The 19,321-nt window shown below is 44.1% G+C and overlaps 1 protein-coding gene across 5 annotated transcripts in view; it reads right to left on the bottom strand.

The window, feature by feature from the left end:
* Positions 1–19,321, bottom strand: part of TRAPPC9 (trafficking protein particle complex subunit 9) — a 319,931-nt gene that overhangs the window by 106,067 nt on the left and 194,543 nt on the right. For all 5 annotated transcript variants that reach the window (XM_074316655.1, XM_074316658.1, XM_074316656.1 and 2 more), the window contains one exon: positions 12,516–12,658. In XM_074316655.1, coding sequence (XP_074172756.1) covers positions 12,516–12,658 — 143 coding nt within the window. The remainder of the gene's footprint in view (positions 1–12,515; positions 12,659–19,321) is intronic.

Genomic DNA, 19,321 nt, shown 5'->3' with positions numbered 1-19,321 from the left:
ACTTTCCATCACTCGGATGATTTTCCTGTAAGTTTTATGCTCCATTAATGCATACAGTTTACTTTAAGTCTTGTTGCTTTTTGTTTTGGTTTTCTGTTTCTGGATCCATCTTTCTAAGTATAGGGAAGCCCAGAAAGCTTCTCAGAAGAACTAGATTGGAGCAAGACTTTGAAGGACAGATCCATCTGCCTGGTTTGGGGGAACAGAGGGGGCAAAGGCCCAGGAGCAGGGAAGAACCTAGAGTACAGTTGGGAGTACAGGGGAGGCTGCCAGGTGGAAAGCAGACTCAGGAAGAAGGAGCAGAGTGTGTGGAGCCATCTCAGTGCAGTCGGCATGCGCTGCTTCCTCTGACGAGAACTGGGAATTGTGTTAATGAACCCATCTAACAAACACACCTGCTGTCAGCCAGGTACCATCCTGGGCACTTGGGTATGGAAGTGAACAAGAAAAACAGGATCTGCTCCTATGGAAATCACACTCTTGTGAGGGGAGAGGGATGAGAAAGTTGAGGGGAGTTAAAAAAATTTTTTAATTTTGCCATATTTTGTAAGATGAGGAAAAATGGGTTTGAGAAGTTTGCTGAACAGAGAATTAAGACACACACCCACACACACAAAATCAATAACATTCCTACATAGCAACTAAAAACAATTACGGGGGAAAATTTTTAAGAAGATACATTTACAACAGCAATGCACGTAGAAACAAATCTAACAAAATGTATGAAGGATGTTTATGGAGAAAATTCTAAAGTTTTATGGAATGATATTAAAGAAGATGAATAAATGTATAGATGTCTTATGTTCAAGTTTTCTATTATTAGAAAACTTAATATTGTTAAAGAAGTCACTTCTTTCCAATTTTATATAAATTCAATGTACCTCAAAAAAAAATCCCAACAGGGTTTTGGTTTTGGCCGCAAAACTTGACACAATATATAATTCTAAAATTTATATATAAGAGCAAAGGGCCAAGAACATGCAAAACAATGGAAGGGATTTGGCCAACCAGATACCAAGAATTGTTACGAAGGTGTAATAATGAAGGCAGTGGTGCTGGGGCCAGTGGCCGGTAAGTACAGGAGTGAAAGAGAAACAGGAGCAGATGGGGACAGGATATTTGACTGAGGTGGCAGTGTTGATTGACGCGATGGTTCAATAAATAGTACTGGCACCAATGGTTATGGAGACAGACAGGAAATGATATCCCTACCTCACACCGTGAACAAAAATACATTTCAAATCGATTGAATGAGTAAATAAATGTAAAAAAGCTGTATTTAAAATCCTTCAGAGGAAAATATAGGTGAACAGCATACGACCTTGAAAGGGAACGAGGGAAAGATTTCTCACATGAGAGACCAGGGTTCCTGCAGAGCTAGTGCCTGGGGAGGTGATGCCAAGAGGAGTAGGAGCGTGATGCAGCGTCCGGCAGGGAAGGTGTCACTGAGCTGGTCACCTGGGGCGGCCGGGGCTCGATCCCACTGGCCCCTCTGAGGAGCCACGGAACACAAAGAACACGCCATTACTTCTCAGCCGGTTCCTGCCCGCACTGCTCCAGCCGTCCCCCAAAGGGGTGAATGTTCTCATCCTTCATACATGTACTGTGCAGAGCGGTACCCAGGCTGGAGTTTCAGAAACGCCATTTAGAATATTCCAGACATTGAAAGCTACTACCCAGCTGAGTTGAGGTGCTGCTGGATTCCCCTGCATAAGGAATCCGGTTGTTACCGAGACGCCTGGTGTAAAAAGCGGGCTGGGATCTGAGGAAGGGAACAAGATGTGTGATGCGAGTATTTTTTAAAAATTCAGTGTACCTCCTGAAATCACAAACAAGGCTAAAAACTGACGTCAGATGTGACAGCCAAGGAGGCCTGTCTGGTGAAATGACATTTCATTTGAGACCCACGGGAAGATGGCAATCGTGCGAAGGTCTTGGAGGAGGACTTTCCAGGAATGCAGCTACCACCAAAATCTTCAGCACGGTGTATTGTAGCCTAGGAGCAAAACTAGCAAAGAGGAGCAGGGTGCAAGGTTAATACGACTTTGACAGGTAGTGAGAGGGCAGAGGAAAAGCCGTGACCAAAGCTCAGATTTTATTCTAAGCATGATGGACACTATTTCTAGAGTTAGAAGCAGATGAGTGACACGAACTGGTGTTTTTAAAAAGTGATGAGTTCCTGTTCCGGATAAGCTGGAGTAAAAGCACAAAGAACCTGCCCGTCTCCCCTCCTGAACGCAACTGGAAATCACAGGTATAATGCGTGGAGCACTACGGGGAGACTTGGACAGCAGACTGGAGAAGGGGGTTGGGCTAGGAGACCTGAAATCGGTTCTCAATGGCCCTCCTGTCCCGCCGAACTGAAAGGCAGCCTAGAGCTCGGAGGTGCCCCCTGGGTACCGACAGGCAGAGCGCCAAGGGAAGCCCTCTCTTCCTGGTCCGGCAGCAGAAAAGGGTGCCAAGAAGGGGTACCAGGGGAGAGAATCCTCTGGGATTTTCTTTTTTTTCCCTCTCCCTTTTCTCCCAGCCCAGCCCCGGTCAGTCCCACAGGACAACAGCCCCATGACGGTAACCCTGGAGGCGGGAAGCCACCTCTCTGACCCAAGTGACTGAGGTCCCATAACCAAGGGCCAGTCCCCATTATTTTATGTCCCTCTCTGTCCTCTGGCCACCTGCAGACACACAAAAGGGAAACTCAAGCCTGGGCTCTGCTGCAGGCAGGTGGGGAAGGGAGGCCCCTGGCAAGTGCTGGGGACATTACGAAAAGCAGATGAGAGCAGTTTGACGGAGTGGTGCCTGGCCTGGGCTCACCGTGGAGCTGAGCACGAGGGATCGGCCCTGAGCTCTGGCGTCTGAGCTCCAGGCAGGAGCACTGGCAGCACACATGGGACTGATCCAGAGAGCAGCACAAACGCGCTGACACCAGAAGCACAGCACAGGCCCCAGAAGGCACAGGGACAGTGCGTGGGCCGCCCCCACGAACACAAAAATAGCAGTATTCTCCTCGGGGCTCAAACAAGACCCCAGCATCTCACAATGTTATATTTGAGATGCCCATAACATAATCATAATTAATTTGGCAGAGGAAGAACCAGGAAAATGCCAACCTGTGAGGGAAAATAAACTCGACAACAACCTCAAGATGACAATCTTATCAGAAAAAGACTTTAAACATGTTCCGAGAAATAAGGGTGAACATACTTGAAACAAATGAGAACACAAAATCTCAAAGAAATAGATACAAAGAAGAACCAAGAGAAACTTTAGAAAAGAGAAACTGAACTTAAAAATTCACCAGATGATGACCTACCTCAGTAAGTGACAGGACAAACAGACGCACAATCAAAAAGGATACAGAATAAAGGAACAAGACCCTGACCACTGGATCTAACTGACACTTAGCGAACACTCCACCTCAAAGCAACATAATACCCGTACTTCTCAAGTGCACGGGCAACATTTCCCAAAACAGATAACATTCTAGGCCAGGGGGAAAATCTCTAGCAACTTTTTAAAAGCATAAAAAGGACCTGAACAGAAAGTTTAAAGGCAAATAAGTACATGAAAAGATGTCCCATGTCATTCACCATTAAAACCAGGACAGGATATTACCACACGCCTACGAAACTGGAGTCAAAGGAAACACGGATGATGCCACGTGCTAACCAGGGAAGGAAGCGACCAGAGCCCGTACATTGCGCTGGCGGGACTGCAAACGGTACGGCCCTTTGGAAAACACACACACTGACCATATACCCCGGTCATCCCACCGCTGGGTATGTGCCCCCGAGAAATGAAAACGTTCAGGAAAACATTGTAAACAGGTGATCACAGCAGCTCTGTCCATAATCACAAAGAGCTGGGAACAACCAAACATCCTTCAGACAGCAAATGGGTCACGGCCTGTGGTGTGGCTACGCAATGGGAATCTCATCAATTAAAAAAAAATCAAACGACTGATGTAGTCAGCAACACGGATGGATCTCAAAATCAATGTGCTGAGTGGAAGAAGTCACTTTCAAAGGGGTACATATATGATGATTCCATATATAGAACATTCTGGAAAAGGCAAAACTATAGTGGCGGACAACCAGTAGCAAACAGGGCAGTGGCTGCCGCAGATTGGGGGGGGGCAGGGTCTGATTACGAGGGCAGCATGATGAAGTTTTAGGGGAGATGGGCCTGTCGTCTACCCTGATTGTGGTGACACACGAATCCATATGTGGGTTATAACTCATACAACCGTACACTGGAAAAGTGAATTTTACTATGTGTTCATTAAAAATTTTTCTAATCAATGCACCTAAAAAATAAACACCATGAGCTTGATGAGTTTGTTCTGAACACCAGTTTTGTTGCTTAATGACTGTAGTGTCTTAAGCAAGTCAGTTCATTTCTCTGAACCTCAGTTTCCCCAGTGGAGACAAGAATTCCTGTGTCATGGAATTACTAAAAGGCCCCAATTAAAAAAAAAGTGAAAGTGCTTGTAAAAGTGCAGGTAGGATACTACTGCATAAATGCAAGGGGTGGTGATTATTATTAGCTCGGTTGCTGTCAGTGGAGCAGCAAAAGGAAAGCACACAACCCTGCCAACAGAGCCATCCGCTAATTACTCAGGAGTGACTCAGCTAAGAGTGAGTGTGAGAAATTCCCACGCCAAGACCGAGCCTATCTAAAAACCACAGCGCCCCAACAGAAGGTACATGGGGCTCTTCCTCCCATGTCCATCACTATCTCTCAGGCCTCCGAGGGTCCAAATGTCAGTGGTCCGTCATTCCAGGGAGTGCGGTGAAGTCCAAAAGCCATAACAGGTCCCACGCGCACCTGGGGCCACATTCCTGGGGTCTTTTAAAGTCCTGTAAGCCTGTCTAGTTTCTCATTCTGTCTTCTTCCCTGGGGAAAAAAAATTAGTAGCCAGTTTCAGGATGGAGAACTTCCTTGTACATCGTAAGAAAGCCAGGGACTTTAATTCACGTGAAGAGAAAATAGAACAAAGAACCCGAGAAATAAGGGTGAACACATTTGAAACAAATGAAAAGACAATTTTTTTTTTTTTGCTTCTGGTGACGTAAGCTCGTCGTCACGTCTGCTACATGGAGCGACTGAGCTTTCGAATCTCATCGAAGACAATGAATGACTTACAGCCCACTAAACCAGCGTTTCCCAAAGCGTAACACAAGGCTCACGGGAACACATCGCAGACTCTAACGGGGCGGGAGCGCCTGGCGTCAGAGAGCTGACAGGAAGCGTGGCAGAGGCCATTTAACGCCGTGGGATGCACTGCGGTGACACAATCCTACGTAAGTCACAAGGATGACACAAGGGACTCATCCCTGTCCCAGGAACTTGGTGCACAGCCGTCGCATGCACGTGGGCACACACGTGAGAAAAACGACAGCCACCAATGTTCAGTTATTTACCTTGTGTCAGGCACTGTATGAGACACACAACATACACATTTTTAATCCTTACCACGACCCTGCAAGATCAATGTTATCTCCACTTTGAAAAGGAAAGATGATGCTTAAAGAAATATGAAGACTTGCTCAAGACCACAGAGCAAATAGGTAGTAGAATCAAAACTAGAAATCAGATACAGACACGTTTGATTGCGAATCCTGCTGCCTGTAAAAATTCTAAATTCCTGTTAAATTTAAATCCAATTTAATAAAGAAGTATAGCAACTTACAGATCGACCGTGATAAAACCCGACATTAAAATTGCCTGGATTTCGTGTCTGTGCTCCCCACAGAGTTGAGCTGTCCCACCCCATGGGGGAAATGGAATTTTTCTAAATGGCTGGGATAAGTGCTGTGATGTGTCAAGTGGCGTGATTTCTATTAATAATGCAATAACTATTACGCCCTACGCCCTGCTCAGAGGAGTGTATTTTCCACATCGCTCAGAGTAGCAATGTCTAAGATTGGATCATTTATCGTAACAGGCTAGAAAGAAATTGTTCCTTGGGAGACAGGGAGGCACAGCGCTCAGGCGGGGCAGCGGGGCCCAATCCATTTCCAGCTCGTCCCTAATGACATTACCAGGCAGCTTTGTGTATAAAGTGAATCTCAAAGGTAATTGATCTCCTAAATAAAAGTCAACTGAGACCTGTGTACCCCCGGAGGGAGAAGGGTAAGAAAACAATGAGAATGCCACGTCCCATCTATGCTGCGCGTGGGCAAGGAGAAAACACCTTCCCCTCTGTTGTTTGATTTGATTCTCTCACCACTCCGATCAGCTTCGGTGGTCACTCCAGCGGGGGCCAGAAGGCTGAAGCTGGGAGAGAAACAGATGCTTCCACAGGCACAGCGGGTGACAGGCCAGGTCTCTGGGCTCCCAGTTCAGAGGATGTCGGGCAGAGAGCATGTGTTTGGTGCCAGGAAGGCTGTAATTCCTCTGGGTTCACAACGTTCTGAGAGCTCACTGAGATCCAGAGCCATTCTGACTACCTGTAACCATGACTTCCTGCTTGGATTGGCACCTTTCATTTCTATGGTCAACTCACATTTCTCAAAATACTAAATGCTTGATAAGATGTCTTAAGCGTCTTCCCTCTTCTTCGTGCGACACTGAGAATGTCCGTTTGAGGCTCAAGAATAATTTCCACCTTCTGCCAATCGTCTGCATTTACATCAGAGTGGCCCAGGGACAGTAATTTTCTATGGAGAGCTACCATGTTATTAATAAACAACTACTCTGCTGATAAATAAATAATAAGGCCGTAATTCAAATCGCGTCTCTTCCATTCATAACGTACAACACAGGATGAGGTATTTAACATCTCCAGATAGTAATGCCGACCTCCCATGGGTTCTCTGGAGTTTAAATGGGACACAGAATACAAGGGACCTAGGACACGCCCCACAATAGATTATCCCTGAATAAACAGGATGGACCTTCCCCTTTACTCTTCTAAAACACTACCATTATAAAAATTACCAGTGAGAGAAACTGCCTCAATTACCATTCATGAGAGGAGCATATACAGAAACCATCCAGGAGCCCATGACTTAATATCCATGGAGCACTTTCAGGTGACTATGGGCCATTTCTGTGCTTTCCTTTGTGAAATAGCCATTCAGATCTTCTGCCCATTTCTTGTCTGCTCATCTCTTTAGAATTTATTTTTAGGGTTTCATTAGATATATTGGATACAAGGCCTTTGCTGCATAAATGGATTGCAAATATTTTCTCCCAGGGTGTAGCTTGCCTTTTGATGAGCTGCAGTTTTTAATTTTGATAAAATGCATCTTACCAACTTTTTATTTCATGGTTAGTAGTTTCTGACCTCATCTGAGAATGAGAAATCTTTGCCCCAAAGTTACAAAGATGCTCTGCTACTTTTTCTTTCAGAAAGTTCATAAAGATTTTTGTCTACGCAGGTCTAGAGTCCATCCCAAATGAATTTCTGTACATGCTGCAATGTAGGGATCAAGGTTCTTTTCTTCCCCCACAAACATATCCAGGTCTTCCAGCACCATTTGTTCAAAAAACTCTTTGTTCCACATAAAATTGTTTTCATACCTTTTGAAAATCAATTGGTCATATATGAGTGAGTCTATTTCTGGATTATTGACCATAGGTCATTGATCTCTTTGTCTGCTTTGCAGCCATAGCATCCTCTTTTGATTACTGTAACTTTACAGTAAGTCTTAAAGTCACATGGCCTAAGTCCTCCAACTTTGTTCTTTTTTTGTCAAGTTATTTGCTTATTCCATTGGCAATAGTCTGTTCCATCTTGAAATAATTTTAAAAACAGATCATCAATTTCCACCACTCCCCCCCCCACACACACACACACAAAACCCTGCTGAGATTCTGATTGGCATTGCATTGAATTTATAATCAAATTTGGGAAAACTGACATCTTAGCATAATTAACTCTTCTAATCAATAAGCAGGGTCTCTCTAATTATTTGTCTTCTTTAATTTCCTTTAGCTGAGATTTCTCATTTTCAAGGTAGAGATTATATATATATATATATATATATATATATATATATATATATATATATATATATAATAATTTATCATTATGTTTTGTGTTTTTTATGAGAATGCATACATTATTTTCAAAATTTCATTTTCAAATTCTTAGTTGCTATTATATAACAATACAATTGATTTCTGAATATCACCATGGTATCCTGCAATCTTGCTAACATGACTTATTAGTTGTAATTATTTCTTTGGGGTGGTAGATCTCTTAGGATATTTACGTACATGATCATATATATCATGCAAAGACATGTGAATAACAATAGCTGTACTTCATCATTTCCAATTTTTATAGCTTTCTTTTCTCATCTCATTGCTCCGCACGGGGCTGGCAGAAAACTAATGAACACAGTGGTAAGAGCAGATCTACCTGCCTTGTTCCTGATCTTAGAGAAAAGTGCTCAACCTTCCACTATTAAGTACGATATTAACTATATAACTATAGGGCTTTCACAGATGCCCTTTTCAGGTTGTGGAAGTTCTCTTACAATCCTAGCTTACTGAGAGTTTCTAGCATAGTAAGTGTTGAATTCTGTCAAATGATTTTCTACATCAACTGACATGATCTCATTATGTTCTCCTTTACTTGGCTAATATGGTAAATTCTACTAACTGATTTTTCAGTGGTACAACAACCTTGTTTTGCTGGGTTAAACCTGAAATGGTCATGTCGCATTATGAGGATACTGGTCTAAAGTTTTATTTCCTCATAAAGCTTCTGTCTGGGTTTGGTGCCAGGGAAGAGCTATTGTCATAAAATGGGAGTCAGAAGTATTCCTTCCTTGTCTACTTTCTGGGAGAGTTTTTGTAAAAGTGGTATCATTTCCCTCTTAAAAGCTTGGTAGATTTCACAGTGAAGCCATCTTAGCCTAAAGTTTCCTTCATAGTAAATTTTAATTAAGCATTTAAACTCTTTAACTGATAATTGACTATGTCAAGGCCTCTATTTCTTCTTATGTCAATTTTAGCCATTTCTGTCTTTCAAAATATTTTTTCCATTTCAAGTTGTCAAAATTACTGGAATATAATTTTTCATATATACTTTTATGATTCTTTTAATGTCTCCAGAATCTGTACTGATGACCCCTCTTTCATTCTCATTTTCAGTACTTTGTGTTTTCTCTTTTTTAAAAAACTCTGATCCTCCTGGCTACAGTTTATAATTTTATTAATCTTTTTAAAGGATCACTTTTGGTTCCACTGACTTTACATATTATTTTTTCATTTTATGTCATTGATATCCACTCTTTAGTATTATTTTACTTACTTTTGTTCATTCTGAGTATATTTTGTTCTCCTTTACTTGGGCACTTAAATCACTGATTCTAAGCCATTCAACTTTTCTAATATGAGCATTTGTGTTCTATAAATATCAGCTAAAATTATTTACTAGATAAAACTGTGTAAGTTTATATTTTCACTGATTTTCTACTTCCGAAATGTCCAGCTATACTTGTGGTGCTTTCCATTTCTCCCTTCAGATGTCAGTTTTTATTCTGAACTTATGCTTGGAAGTGCAGCTAGGATTGCTAGGTGCTCTTGATGACCTGACCCTTCTATCATCACAAAGTATCCTCTCCATCTCTTTCTTCTGAAAGTCAAAGTCAAGTTTGCTGTTAATGTGCCCATGACAACTTTCTTATCATTAGTGTTTGCAGGCAATACCTTTTTCCCTTCTCTTTTTGCTTGTAAATGGTGCACATTTCATGTGAGTTTCTTGTAGCAAACATAGCTGGCTGTAGGTGTTTTATACAGTCTGGCAATTTCCACTTTGACATTTCACGTACTTCTTGGCACAGAGGGTTGAAGTCCAACACTTTGCTGTTGGTTTCTTATTTGATTATATGTTCCTGGTTCTTTTCTCCCCTCCTTTCTTGACATCTCTTCCCTCCTTTTTGAATTAAGTATTAGTTTTTCATATTCCATTTTCTCTTTTCCGGCTTATTATCCTTAAATGGTTGCTTGAGAGTTTATAACGTGTATCTTTAACTTATCACACTCTAACTACAAATAATAGAACATTTGGATGTAAGTACGTCCATTTCCCCTTCTTTTCTCTTCCATTTCTGTGTGCTAATTTTTGTTGCACATTTTACTTCTGTATATGATATATGTACTACAAAATTAAATGCACATTTCTTCGTGAAACAGTCAATAGCTTTTTAAAGAAATTAAGAAGTGAGGAGAAATCTTTGATATTTTTTTCACTTATTGATGATTTCTGAGATCCGTCATTCGTTAATGTTGATGCAAATTCCCCTTTGGTATTATTTCTGCCTGAGGAGCTTTTATTGGGTGGATGGAACACAGGGTTAGTGCTCTAGCCACCTCTGAGCCCAGTGAATATATTGCATATAGCACCTGAAACACTGGAGGTGTTAGTTTAAAGGTTTAAGTGCTTTATTAGAAGTTCGAAGGACATACAGAGAAACCCCCAGGAGGACTGACCCATTCTGCCTTGGCATGCTCAGAAAGACTACAAAAATGGTAAAACAGATCATCAACGGTAAACAGACATTTTCCCAAAGGTTAAGTGAAGGAATGATAGTTCAAGAAAAAGACCTATTGTAGGAAAGGATGCGTGCAAAGGCTCACTCTCCTAGTGATGGTGAGAGGCGAGTGTGCCTCTTTCACAAGAGGTGTGGCGGGGGAGGCAGCATGGGGCTGAGCCGGAAGGGCGAGGACAGACTTTTAAGCACCGTGAATAGCACAGCGGGACTCTGAGCTTCCTGTCCTGAGCACTGGCGAAGGCTCTGAGCCAGACCGGGTGATGAGGAGCAGGACGGGAGGCAGAGGGCCTGAAGGCGGCTGTTTCCGGCGGCCCGAGGAAAGCCGTGCCGTGGAACGTGGAGGGCCGTCGGGACACATTTCATAGGTTCAAACCACAGGACCTGTGATCAATCGGACTTCACAGGAATGGAAAGGGAAGATGAGAAGGAATGAAATCGCAACCCCAAGAACAGAGAAAAGAAACAATGGAGGCCAAAAGAAAGCAGAGTGAGCTCAGCAGGCTGGGTGCTCCAGAGCCAAACGGCACTTCAGCCAGCCACCAGCCCTTCCAAGTGTGTGTCTGCATTTTTCTCATCTGAAATTGCCAGTTAGAGCTGCAGGGGCCATGACGTGGAAGCCAATATCAAGAGGGGCAAACAACCCAACTCAATGACAACCTGTGCTGCTTCGAAGAACGATTTATATGCAAGGTGGCAGCACAGACGAGGGGACGAGGAAGACAGGCCAGCCTCACGACAGAGCAGACCCCGTGCACAAACAGGCTGCCGGGCGGTCCTGGCCGAAGCTCCCGGGCAAGTGCTCTGCTGCTTTATACAAACTCCAGCCAAGGCCAGCCTCAGACAGAAAGGCGATGACCGCAGACTGGAAAGTGACAGATGATGACATGGGATGCTGAGAAGCCCAAGCTAAGCTATTCATTCTTGCTGAAGCCATTCTCCAATGGCTGGGAAGACAAACAGTCTTTCCCATAAACTAAAACTCTACTTATTATTTGGGGCCATATCACTTCAAAGGGAGTTTTAGATCAACATTAACACGGGCACAACACCCCTCTCCTCTCCTCAGCGGAGCAGAGAGCCCACAGGTGGAGGGGAGGCGGCGCCACAGGTGAGGTCTCTCCCAGGTTCTGGGCGACACAGCTAAGTGTGTCGCGACCGCTGCCTCCACCCTGCTGAGAATGAACAATACTAACCCACTCTGCCCCCTGAAATGCGAGGCATCACGGGGCATCAAAGGACGGAGTGCCCGTGGTGACCAGCTCCCGCTTTCCGAAGGCTTCTGGTGGCCTGAGCAGGAATCTGAGCAGCACAGGATCCAACTGGCTGGCACTCCCCCCACCCCCAGTGCTTTCAGCCCCCACGACTCCCAGTTCACTGGAGGTCAACGTTCTAGAGGAGAAATTATTCTCCCACCTTGGAGAAGGATACCTCTCACATCTCTGGCCACGTCTGAGTCTGAAGGAGACACACCATGTGATTTCCTTCCCCCGAAAGAAGACCAGGCCTGGAGCAGTAGACAGGAGAGAAAGGCTCTGGGCGACCAGGGCTCCCTGGGCAGAAAGGACCGGGGCCCCAGACGGCTCCATGGAGTGGGGGTGTGAGATGCTGGGCAGCCTGGCCCCACACACACTCTCACTGGGCTGCCAGGAGTCACCGAGAAGGAGACGCTGGCCTCCTCCAGGAGCCCCTGCCAAGAGGGCGGCAGGACCAGCCATGCCAGGACCAGGCGCAGGGCCGCGTGCAGGCAGCACGCCGGCAGTGACACCGCCAACAAGCACGGCACAGTGTTAACGTATTGTCACAGCATGCCAGGAGGGGGGACGCCCGTTCACGCGCAGCCCGGGAGAGGGAGAGGCACCCCACACACTGCCCGAGTCCCAGGGAGGCCACACACGGGGCACAGTGGCCTGGTCTGGACAGTAGGCGAGGTGGGTGCCAAGGTCAGAATTCCAAGCTGGACTGTGACACTGAGAGCAGGCCAGGGGTCACGGGGCAGAGGCCTGGTACCTGGTGGCCGGCAGAGTGCTGACCCGGGTGAAGAACACAGACGGCTCGACCTCCACGTGCAGCCCCAGGGACAGGCTCCTGTAATACCCTTCCACGTGGCCCGGGCCTCCGGAGTATTTGAAATTCAGGATTGCTTCCAGGGTCTACAAAGAGGAAAAGGTGGCGTTAGTGCTCCGCACACTGGGTCAGGCTGAAGACAACCCAGTGGCGACGTTATTAGCTCTGGGCAGCGCCCACCTGGGGACACCTGCCCCTCTCGCCTAGCATGCCATGTCTACACCAGCACTTCTCAGCACGGATACGCAAATGAAAGGGCTCCAGTAGTATCCTGTGTTGGATACAACCACCATCCTCTTTCTGTCTCTGAATTTGATGACTCTAGGAGCGTTATATAAAGGGAATCATACAGTTTCCGTCCCTGTGTGGCTGGCTTATTTCACTGAGTAACACTGTCCTCAAGGTCCAGCATGCTGCAGCGTGCTGTCAGTACTTCCTTCCTTCCTTCCCGAGGCTGAGAAATATTCCATTGTGTGCACCGATCACGCTGTGTTTATCCCCCCACCTGCCCATGAACACCTGGGGTGCTTCCACCTTTGGGCTGTGAAGAAAGCTGCTGCTATAAACATGGGTATACAAGTATCTGCTCTGAGACCTACTGAAGTGGTTTCTCACTCGATTTGGATGTGCACTGTCCTACGGACTAGTGACATTCAGCCATCTTTTCACATGCTTACTGGCCATCTGTTATCGTCCTTGGAGAAACGTCTGCTCAAGTCCCTCCGTCCCACTGTGAGTACGCCCCTCCCACCCTTCCCCAGGGTGACTGCCACGCCTGTGTTCACAGGCTCCCTTCAACTGTTGTAGTTCCGCCTACAGAAGTGTCATTGTCACTCTTCCTTCATGACCTTCTCCAAGAAGACTTCTATTCCTGCTCACTTCAAAAGGGCTGCATGAGACACAGGTTTGTTTTTTTTTAAATTCTCAAGGATCCTATTTTGAAATCTCAGATTCTTTTCCCAAAGCACAAAGCACTGCCCCATCCTCTTCAAAGGACTGCTGGCTTCCTGTGGACATGTCTCACACTTTTTGAAAGCCCCCTTGCCATCAGCAGAAGGTGAGACCCCCACAGTCACACAGCCCAACAAGCCTTTCTGAATCCAAGTGACTCCGTTTGTGGGGTCTGCTCTTTGGTTCATCTTCTAACACTTCCTGGGGCTTCCTGAAGGCCAGGCCCTGTGCCCGGAACAAGACGTGTGAGCTGTGGTCCCTGATCTCGGAGAGCGCAGAAAACGCTGGGTGAATTAATGTCTGAGTAAATTAACTAAACAAATGAAGCCAGCCCCTCACCCGACACACACAGTAGCTTCACAAACTGCAGGTATACTGGTCAAGCAAAGGTCTGAACCGGCACAAAGGAATGGAGAAAGTGTATACAGCAGTCAAACCTGAGCAATTAAGATCTGTGTATTTTATGCCATGTTAACCATACCTCAACTTAAAATAAACCACAATGTTAAAAGTAGGGGGGGAAAAAATAAAAGAAACAGATTCCCAACAATGGCCTTGCAAAGATCAAACCTGTGAAGTAACAGAAATGTCACACTGGCTTTCTTCATTTTTTAAGGTAAATTTAAAAGTCCCTCCAGGGAGAGCTGTAGCAGAGGTCATCTGGGAAGTGAGCAAAAAATACGCAGAGACAGACAACTGTCGGGTACCACATAACAAAGAGCAAATAGTCTGTGTTCCAATTTTCTTGGAATGGCTGTTTCTTGGCTCTATAGAGAACCAAGGAAAAGATATAATTATGGGGGAAATGTGTGTCTAATTTATGAAAATCAAGCACAGAAAAGCTTTTGTGAAATGATAGAGTATTACTGCCTTTCTTCTTTGATTAAGAAAACAGCCTCCTCAGCTGCATAAAATTAGAATAGTTTAATAAAACCGTAAAGTGGGCTGATAAGGCAAAAGACACAGAATGTTCAAGCTTTGCAATCCCAATGCAAGGAGAAGCAGTGCGCTGCTCTGCCACAAGTCTTTCCTTCCTCAGAGGATGCTGCAGTCCTGCTTTGAGAGAAGACTGTTACCAAAATCAGTACTGGGAAAGCAACTACAGAAAACAATGATTTTCTAGGCATACAGCTGGTTGGTCAAACTAAAATGAAAAGTCTTTCGGTGGCTACCTTTTATTGAGCACCTACTAAGTGCCAAATTCTAGGCTAAATGATCTATACACGTTGACTCTAATATTCTCAAGAGCCCTACAAGGAAAGCCCTGTTTTCACAAACCAGGTTCGGAGCAGTTGGTTTGTGAAAACAGGGATGTGACTGGTCCAGGCCACACACCCAGGAAGCAGCACATCCAGGATTTGAACAGAGCTACATGGCTCCACAGCCTTCTCTCCTGCCATTCATGCAAACTGTTCGGAAAAGCATTCACACGCTCTTCGAATCATTCACTCACTGACGCTGGAGGGATGTCTACCACATGGTGAGGGGCACCACCCCTGCGGGGCTCATGTCTAGTCAAAGCCATAAGCCCAGCGACATTCAATATAAACTGTGATACATCACAGAGAAGTGTCGTCGGGCATATGAGGATACAGGAGAAGAAGGACTGTGTGTGCCTGGTGGGCAGGAGGTGAACAGAAAGGAACAACAACCCAGCCAGGGAGACGGGATTAGGCAACTATTAAATTAAAAATGGACACAGAATAGAGAAACATCAATTAAACTGCAACTTAGTTCTTGCAAATATGGATGAAAGTGACAATCCTCCAAGTTAGGCTAATCAGGAAAGAAGAGAAACTACCAACGTCAAGAACGGAAATGAGTATCAGTACAGACCCGTATGCATTCAAAGGATAACAAAGGAATAATGGAAACAATTTAGTGTCAGTAGATCCAACAACTTTGATAAATTGGACACAGTAACAAATGGAACCAAGAAGAAACAGAAACCCTGAAAAGCCCTATGGCAATTGAAGATATTGAATTCATAATTAACACCACCCTCCTAAAAGAAGCCCCGAGCTCAGACGGTTTCCCAGTTGTATTCTAGCAAGCCTTCATGTTAGAGATAACACCGTTTTACACAAACATCTCCAGAAAATAGAGGAAAGGCCACTGTTAACCAAAGATCAAAATCAGATAGAGTTTACATGGGAAAAAACAACTACAGGCCCATATTCCTCATGAATTTAGATGTAAAAACCCTTAACAAAATATTAAATTCAATATTCTATAAAATGGACAATACATCATGACAAATAAGTTTATCTCAACAATGCAAGGTTGGTTTAACATCAGAAAACCAACGTCACTCATGACATGAAAAGACTATTAACCAACAAAAAAAGAAAAGCCACCTGATCGTGTCAACAGTTTCAAAAAAGGCAGGTGACAAAACTCAAAACCCACGTATGATTTCTTTAAAAACTTCAGCAAACTAGGCATAGAATGGAACGACCTCAATCTATAAAGTGCACCCATGAAAGACTTGCAGTTGAAACCATATTTAAGGGCAAATGGAGTGTTTTGCCCCCACAACCCCAAAGTGAGGCAAGCACAGAGCTGTCATTACCTCCATCCACACGCATATGAGGTGTCAGCAAGTTCAATAAGGCAAGAGAAAGAAAATGAACCGCGTACGTGCTGGAAAGGAAGAAGTAAAACTGTCCAGAGACGACACATCATGTACGAAAAGAAAAAAAAAAACCCTAAGGAGTCTCCCAGAACGCTCAGAAATTGCTGGTGGTATGTAAAATAGTACAATCACTTTAGGGGGGAAAAACAGGCAGGCAGTTCCTTATAAATTTAAATATTTATATATTATAAAATTAATATATTATTCAGCCACGAAACTCCTACCAAGAAAAATAAAAACATGCATCCACATAAAGACATGTATGTAAATGTCCAGGGAAACTTCCTTCAGAACAATCCCAAATGGGAAATAACCTCCATGTCCAAGAAGAGGTAGGTGACTCGATAAACTGCAGCGTATCCATAAAACGGGCTGCTACTCAGCGACCAAAGGCAACGACAGATACAACACGGAGGAATCTCAGACACATTTTTATGAGCGAAAGAGGCAGTCCGTACTGTATGCTCGCCTGCATGTGAGAGGCTAGGAAAGGTCAGTCTGCAGTGACAAACAGCAGATCGGTAGTTGCCTGGAGTTGGGGGCAAGAAAAGACTGGCTGACAAGGGGTCAGGAAACCGTGGGGAGGACTGAGAATATTCTCTGTCTTGATGGTGGCGGTGGTTACCTGAGGGCCTGCATTTGTCAAAACTCATCGAACTACACGTTAATGTGGCTGCAGTTCATAGGATGCAAATTACACTCAATAAAGTTGATTTCAGACATCGATCCTGACCAGTAATCATCACACAATCACTTGCAAACGTCTGAGTCACAGTGGGGGCCACACTGATGAGGGACATCTAAGGATGGATGTGGGGCCTCAGGCGTCCCAGGCTCTGCAGGGGATTCATGAAAGCGAGCTCACCGTGTTTCCCCGAAAATAAGACCTAGATGGACAATCCGCTCTAATACGTCTTTTGGAGCAAAAATTAATATAAGACCCGGTATTATATTATGTTATATCATATTATATTATATTAAAGAGCTGGCCTTATAGTAAAATAAGACCAGGTCTTATATTAATTTTTGCTCCAAAAGACACATTAGAGCTGATGGTCCAGGTAGCTCTTATTTTCGGGGAAACACGGTATGATTTACTGTATCTAAAACTTCACCTGACCTTGGAAGTCTCAGCCCTTCTCTAGAGCTCAGGAGCCTCAACTGTAAAATCAGGAGTTGTGCCAGATATCGCCTGAGGTTCTTATAAATTTCCATGTGGCTTGTTACTGTTCATTTGGTATTACTAATCTAATGTTCCACGGCTCCTAATCTGAGGCTCTTGCCAGAGAAAAACAATCACCTAATATAGTATCCTAACTAATTTGTATGTCTAAGAAATAAATCTCTAATTTTTGAAGACCCCAATGGGACCTTTCACCACAAATTTCCTTTTGCTCTATTTCTGTGATGTGACATAAGATTAACAGCTGTGATGTGACTCACTTAGTAAGTCAAACATTCAGGACCAGAGGTCCCAGCTGGGGCTCATTCCCCAAGAGACCAGCCCTATGGTTTACTTAAGGTGGACAAAACATACAAATGAAAGCCATACCATTACTTTCCAGTTAATTAACACTTTCGGGCAAAGTCTTTCTTCAGTGCTAATTATGCCTGAAAGATGCCAAGTGACTACAAATTAAATGGTACATCCACAGTGTTGCAGGAGTGGGTTTGCACAGCACCAGCCATCCAAACAGCTCGTATTCACGAGACCCAGAGGTCTCTCGTCGGCTGAGAACCGTTAGGGCACTAGGTCCAGATGGAGGGGATGTGGCTGCTAAAAGGCCACATCCAAAATCTGACTTTTGGCATCAAGAAATGCAGCCATTGTCATGTCTCTCTCCCTCTCTCCCTCTCCCTCCCCATCTCGCTCTCTCTGTGTAGAATATATTCCTATCATTTGACCATTTTTTTTATTGACTTGTCAGTCTTTTTTCTCCCAGATCTCTTGGTTTTATATATTAAGGAAATTACTCCTTGCCTGGGATATAAATTGCAAATATTTTTCACAGTTGGACACTGTCTTTAGCTTTGTTTATGATGCTTGATGCCTTGAAGAACTTTCTAATTTTCTTCCAGTTAATGCATCAATCTTTTATGTCTCTTGCACTTTTACAGGTCCTAAATCATGGCTGGAAACACCCTCCACACTCCAAAGTTATATAATATGATTTGTCCCTGTTTTCTTCTACTACTTTAAAGTTTATCTTTTAAACTTTTAATTTCAGTACTATCTCAAATTGACAAAAAAGTTGAAAGCACAAAAAAACCTTCCCATTACCCAATTCAAAATATGTTCATAGTTTGTCCCATTATTTTATAATTCTCTGTCAGTCTCTCTCAGAGATAGACAGCTGATAGATAGATAGATAGATAGATAGATAGATAGATAGATAGATAGATAGACAGATAGACAGACAGACAGACAGACAGACAGACAGAAAGCAGACAGATAGATAGATATAAGATGGTGTCCACAGTTTCTCCATTGTTTAGTTCCATTTTCCCTTAGCAATCAGTAAGTAATTTGTGCTGCAATTCCTTGAGAATTGGTAGAGACCCGATTCTTCACTCAACGTGCACCCACTGGTTTTAGCACCGTTGATAATTTTCCAACAGCATCATTCAGTCCATGTTTAGTAGTTGCCAATCTACCATAAGAAAGAGGATTTTCTTCCCCCACTTATTTATGTGGTTGTTAATATCCACACGGATTCACGGATTCTCCTCTTATTCACTGGGTGGTAATCTGCTATTGTCATCATTCACGTTGCCCAGACGCGGCACCGTTCAAGCTGCTGTGCTCTGACCGCCCTCCGCACTCCTTCAGCACGTCCTCACTTTATGGAACAACAGGATATTCCAGGGTCCCCTTATATTTTCCCTGCCCTGGAAATTAGCCATTTCTCTGAAGAGGACTGGATTGTTTTGGTGGGAACGATAAGAATTGGGTGTTAGATGCGCTCGTGGCTGCTAAGATGCTCTCTCCCTTACTTCAAGGTTTTTCAGTGAACATACCTGAGAAATAGGTATAGTAAGTCCTCACTTAAAGTCGCAGAACCTATCGATGTTAAGTGAAACGATGTATAAAGAAACCAGTTTTACCACAGGACAATTGATATACACGAGGGTCAAGTTCCTGGAGAGCTCACCAACATTGTAA

This window comes from Rhinolophus sinicus, linkage group LG12, assembly GCF_036562045.2.
Source record: "Rhinolophus sinicus isolate RSC01 linkage group LG12, ASM3656204v1, whole genome shotgun sequence".
Lineage (NCBI taxonomy): Eukaryota > Metazoa > Chordata > Mammalia > Chiroptera > Rhinolophidae > Rhinolophus > Rhinolophus sinicus.
Note: the sequence above shows the minus strand (reverse complement) of the source record. Positions and strands in the feature narration are given on the sequence as shown.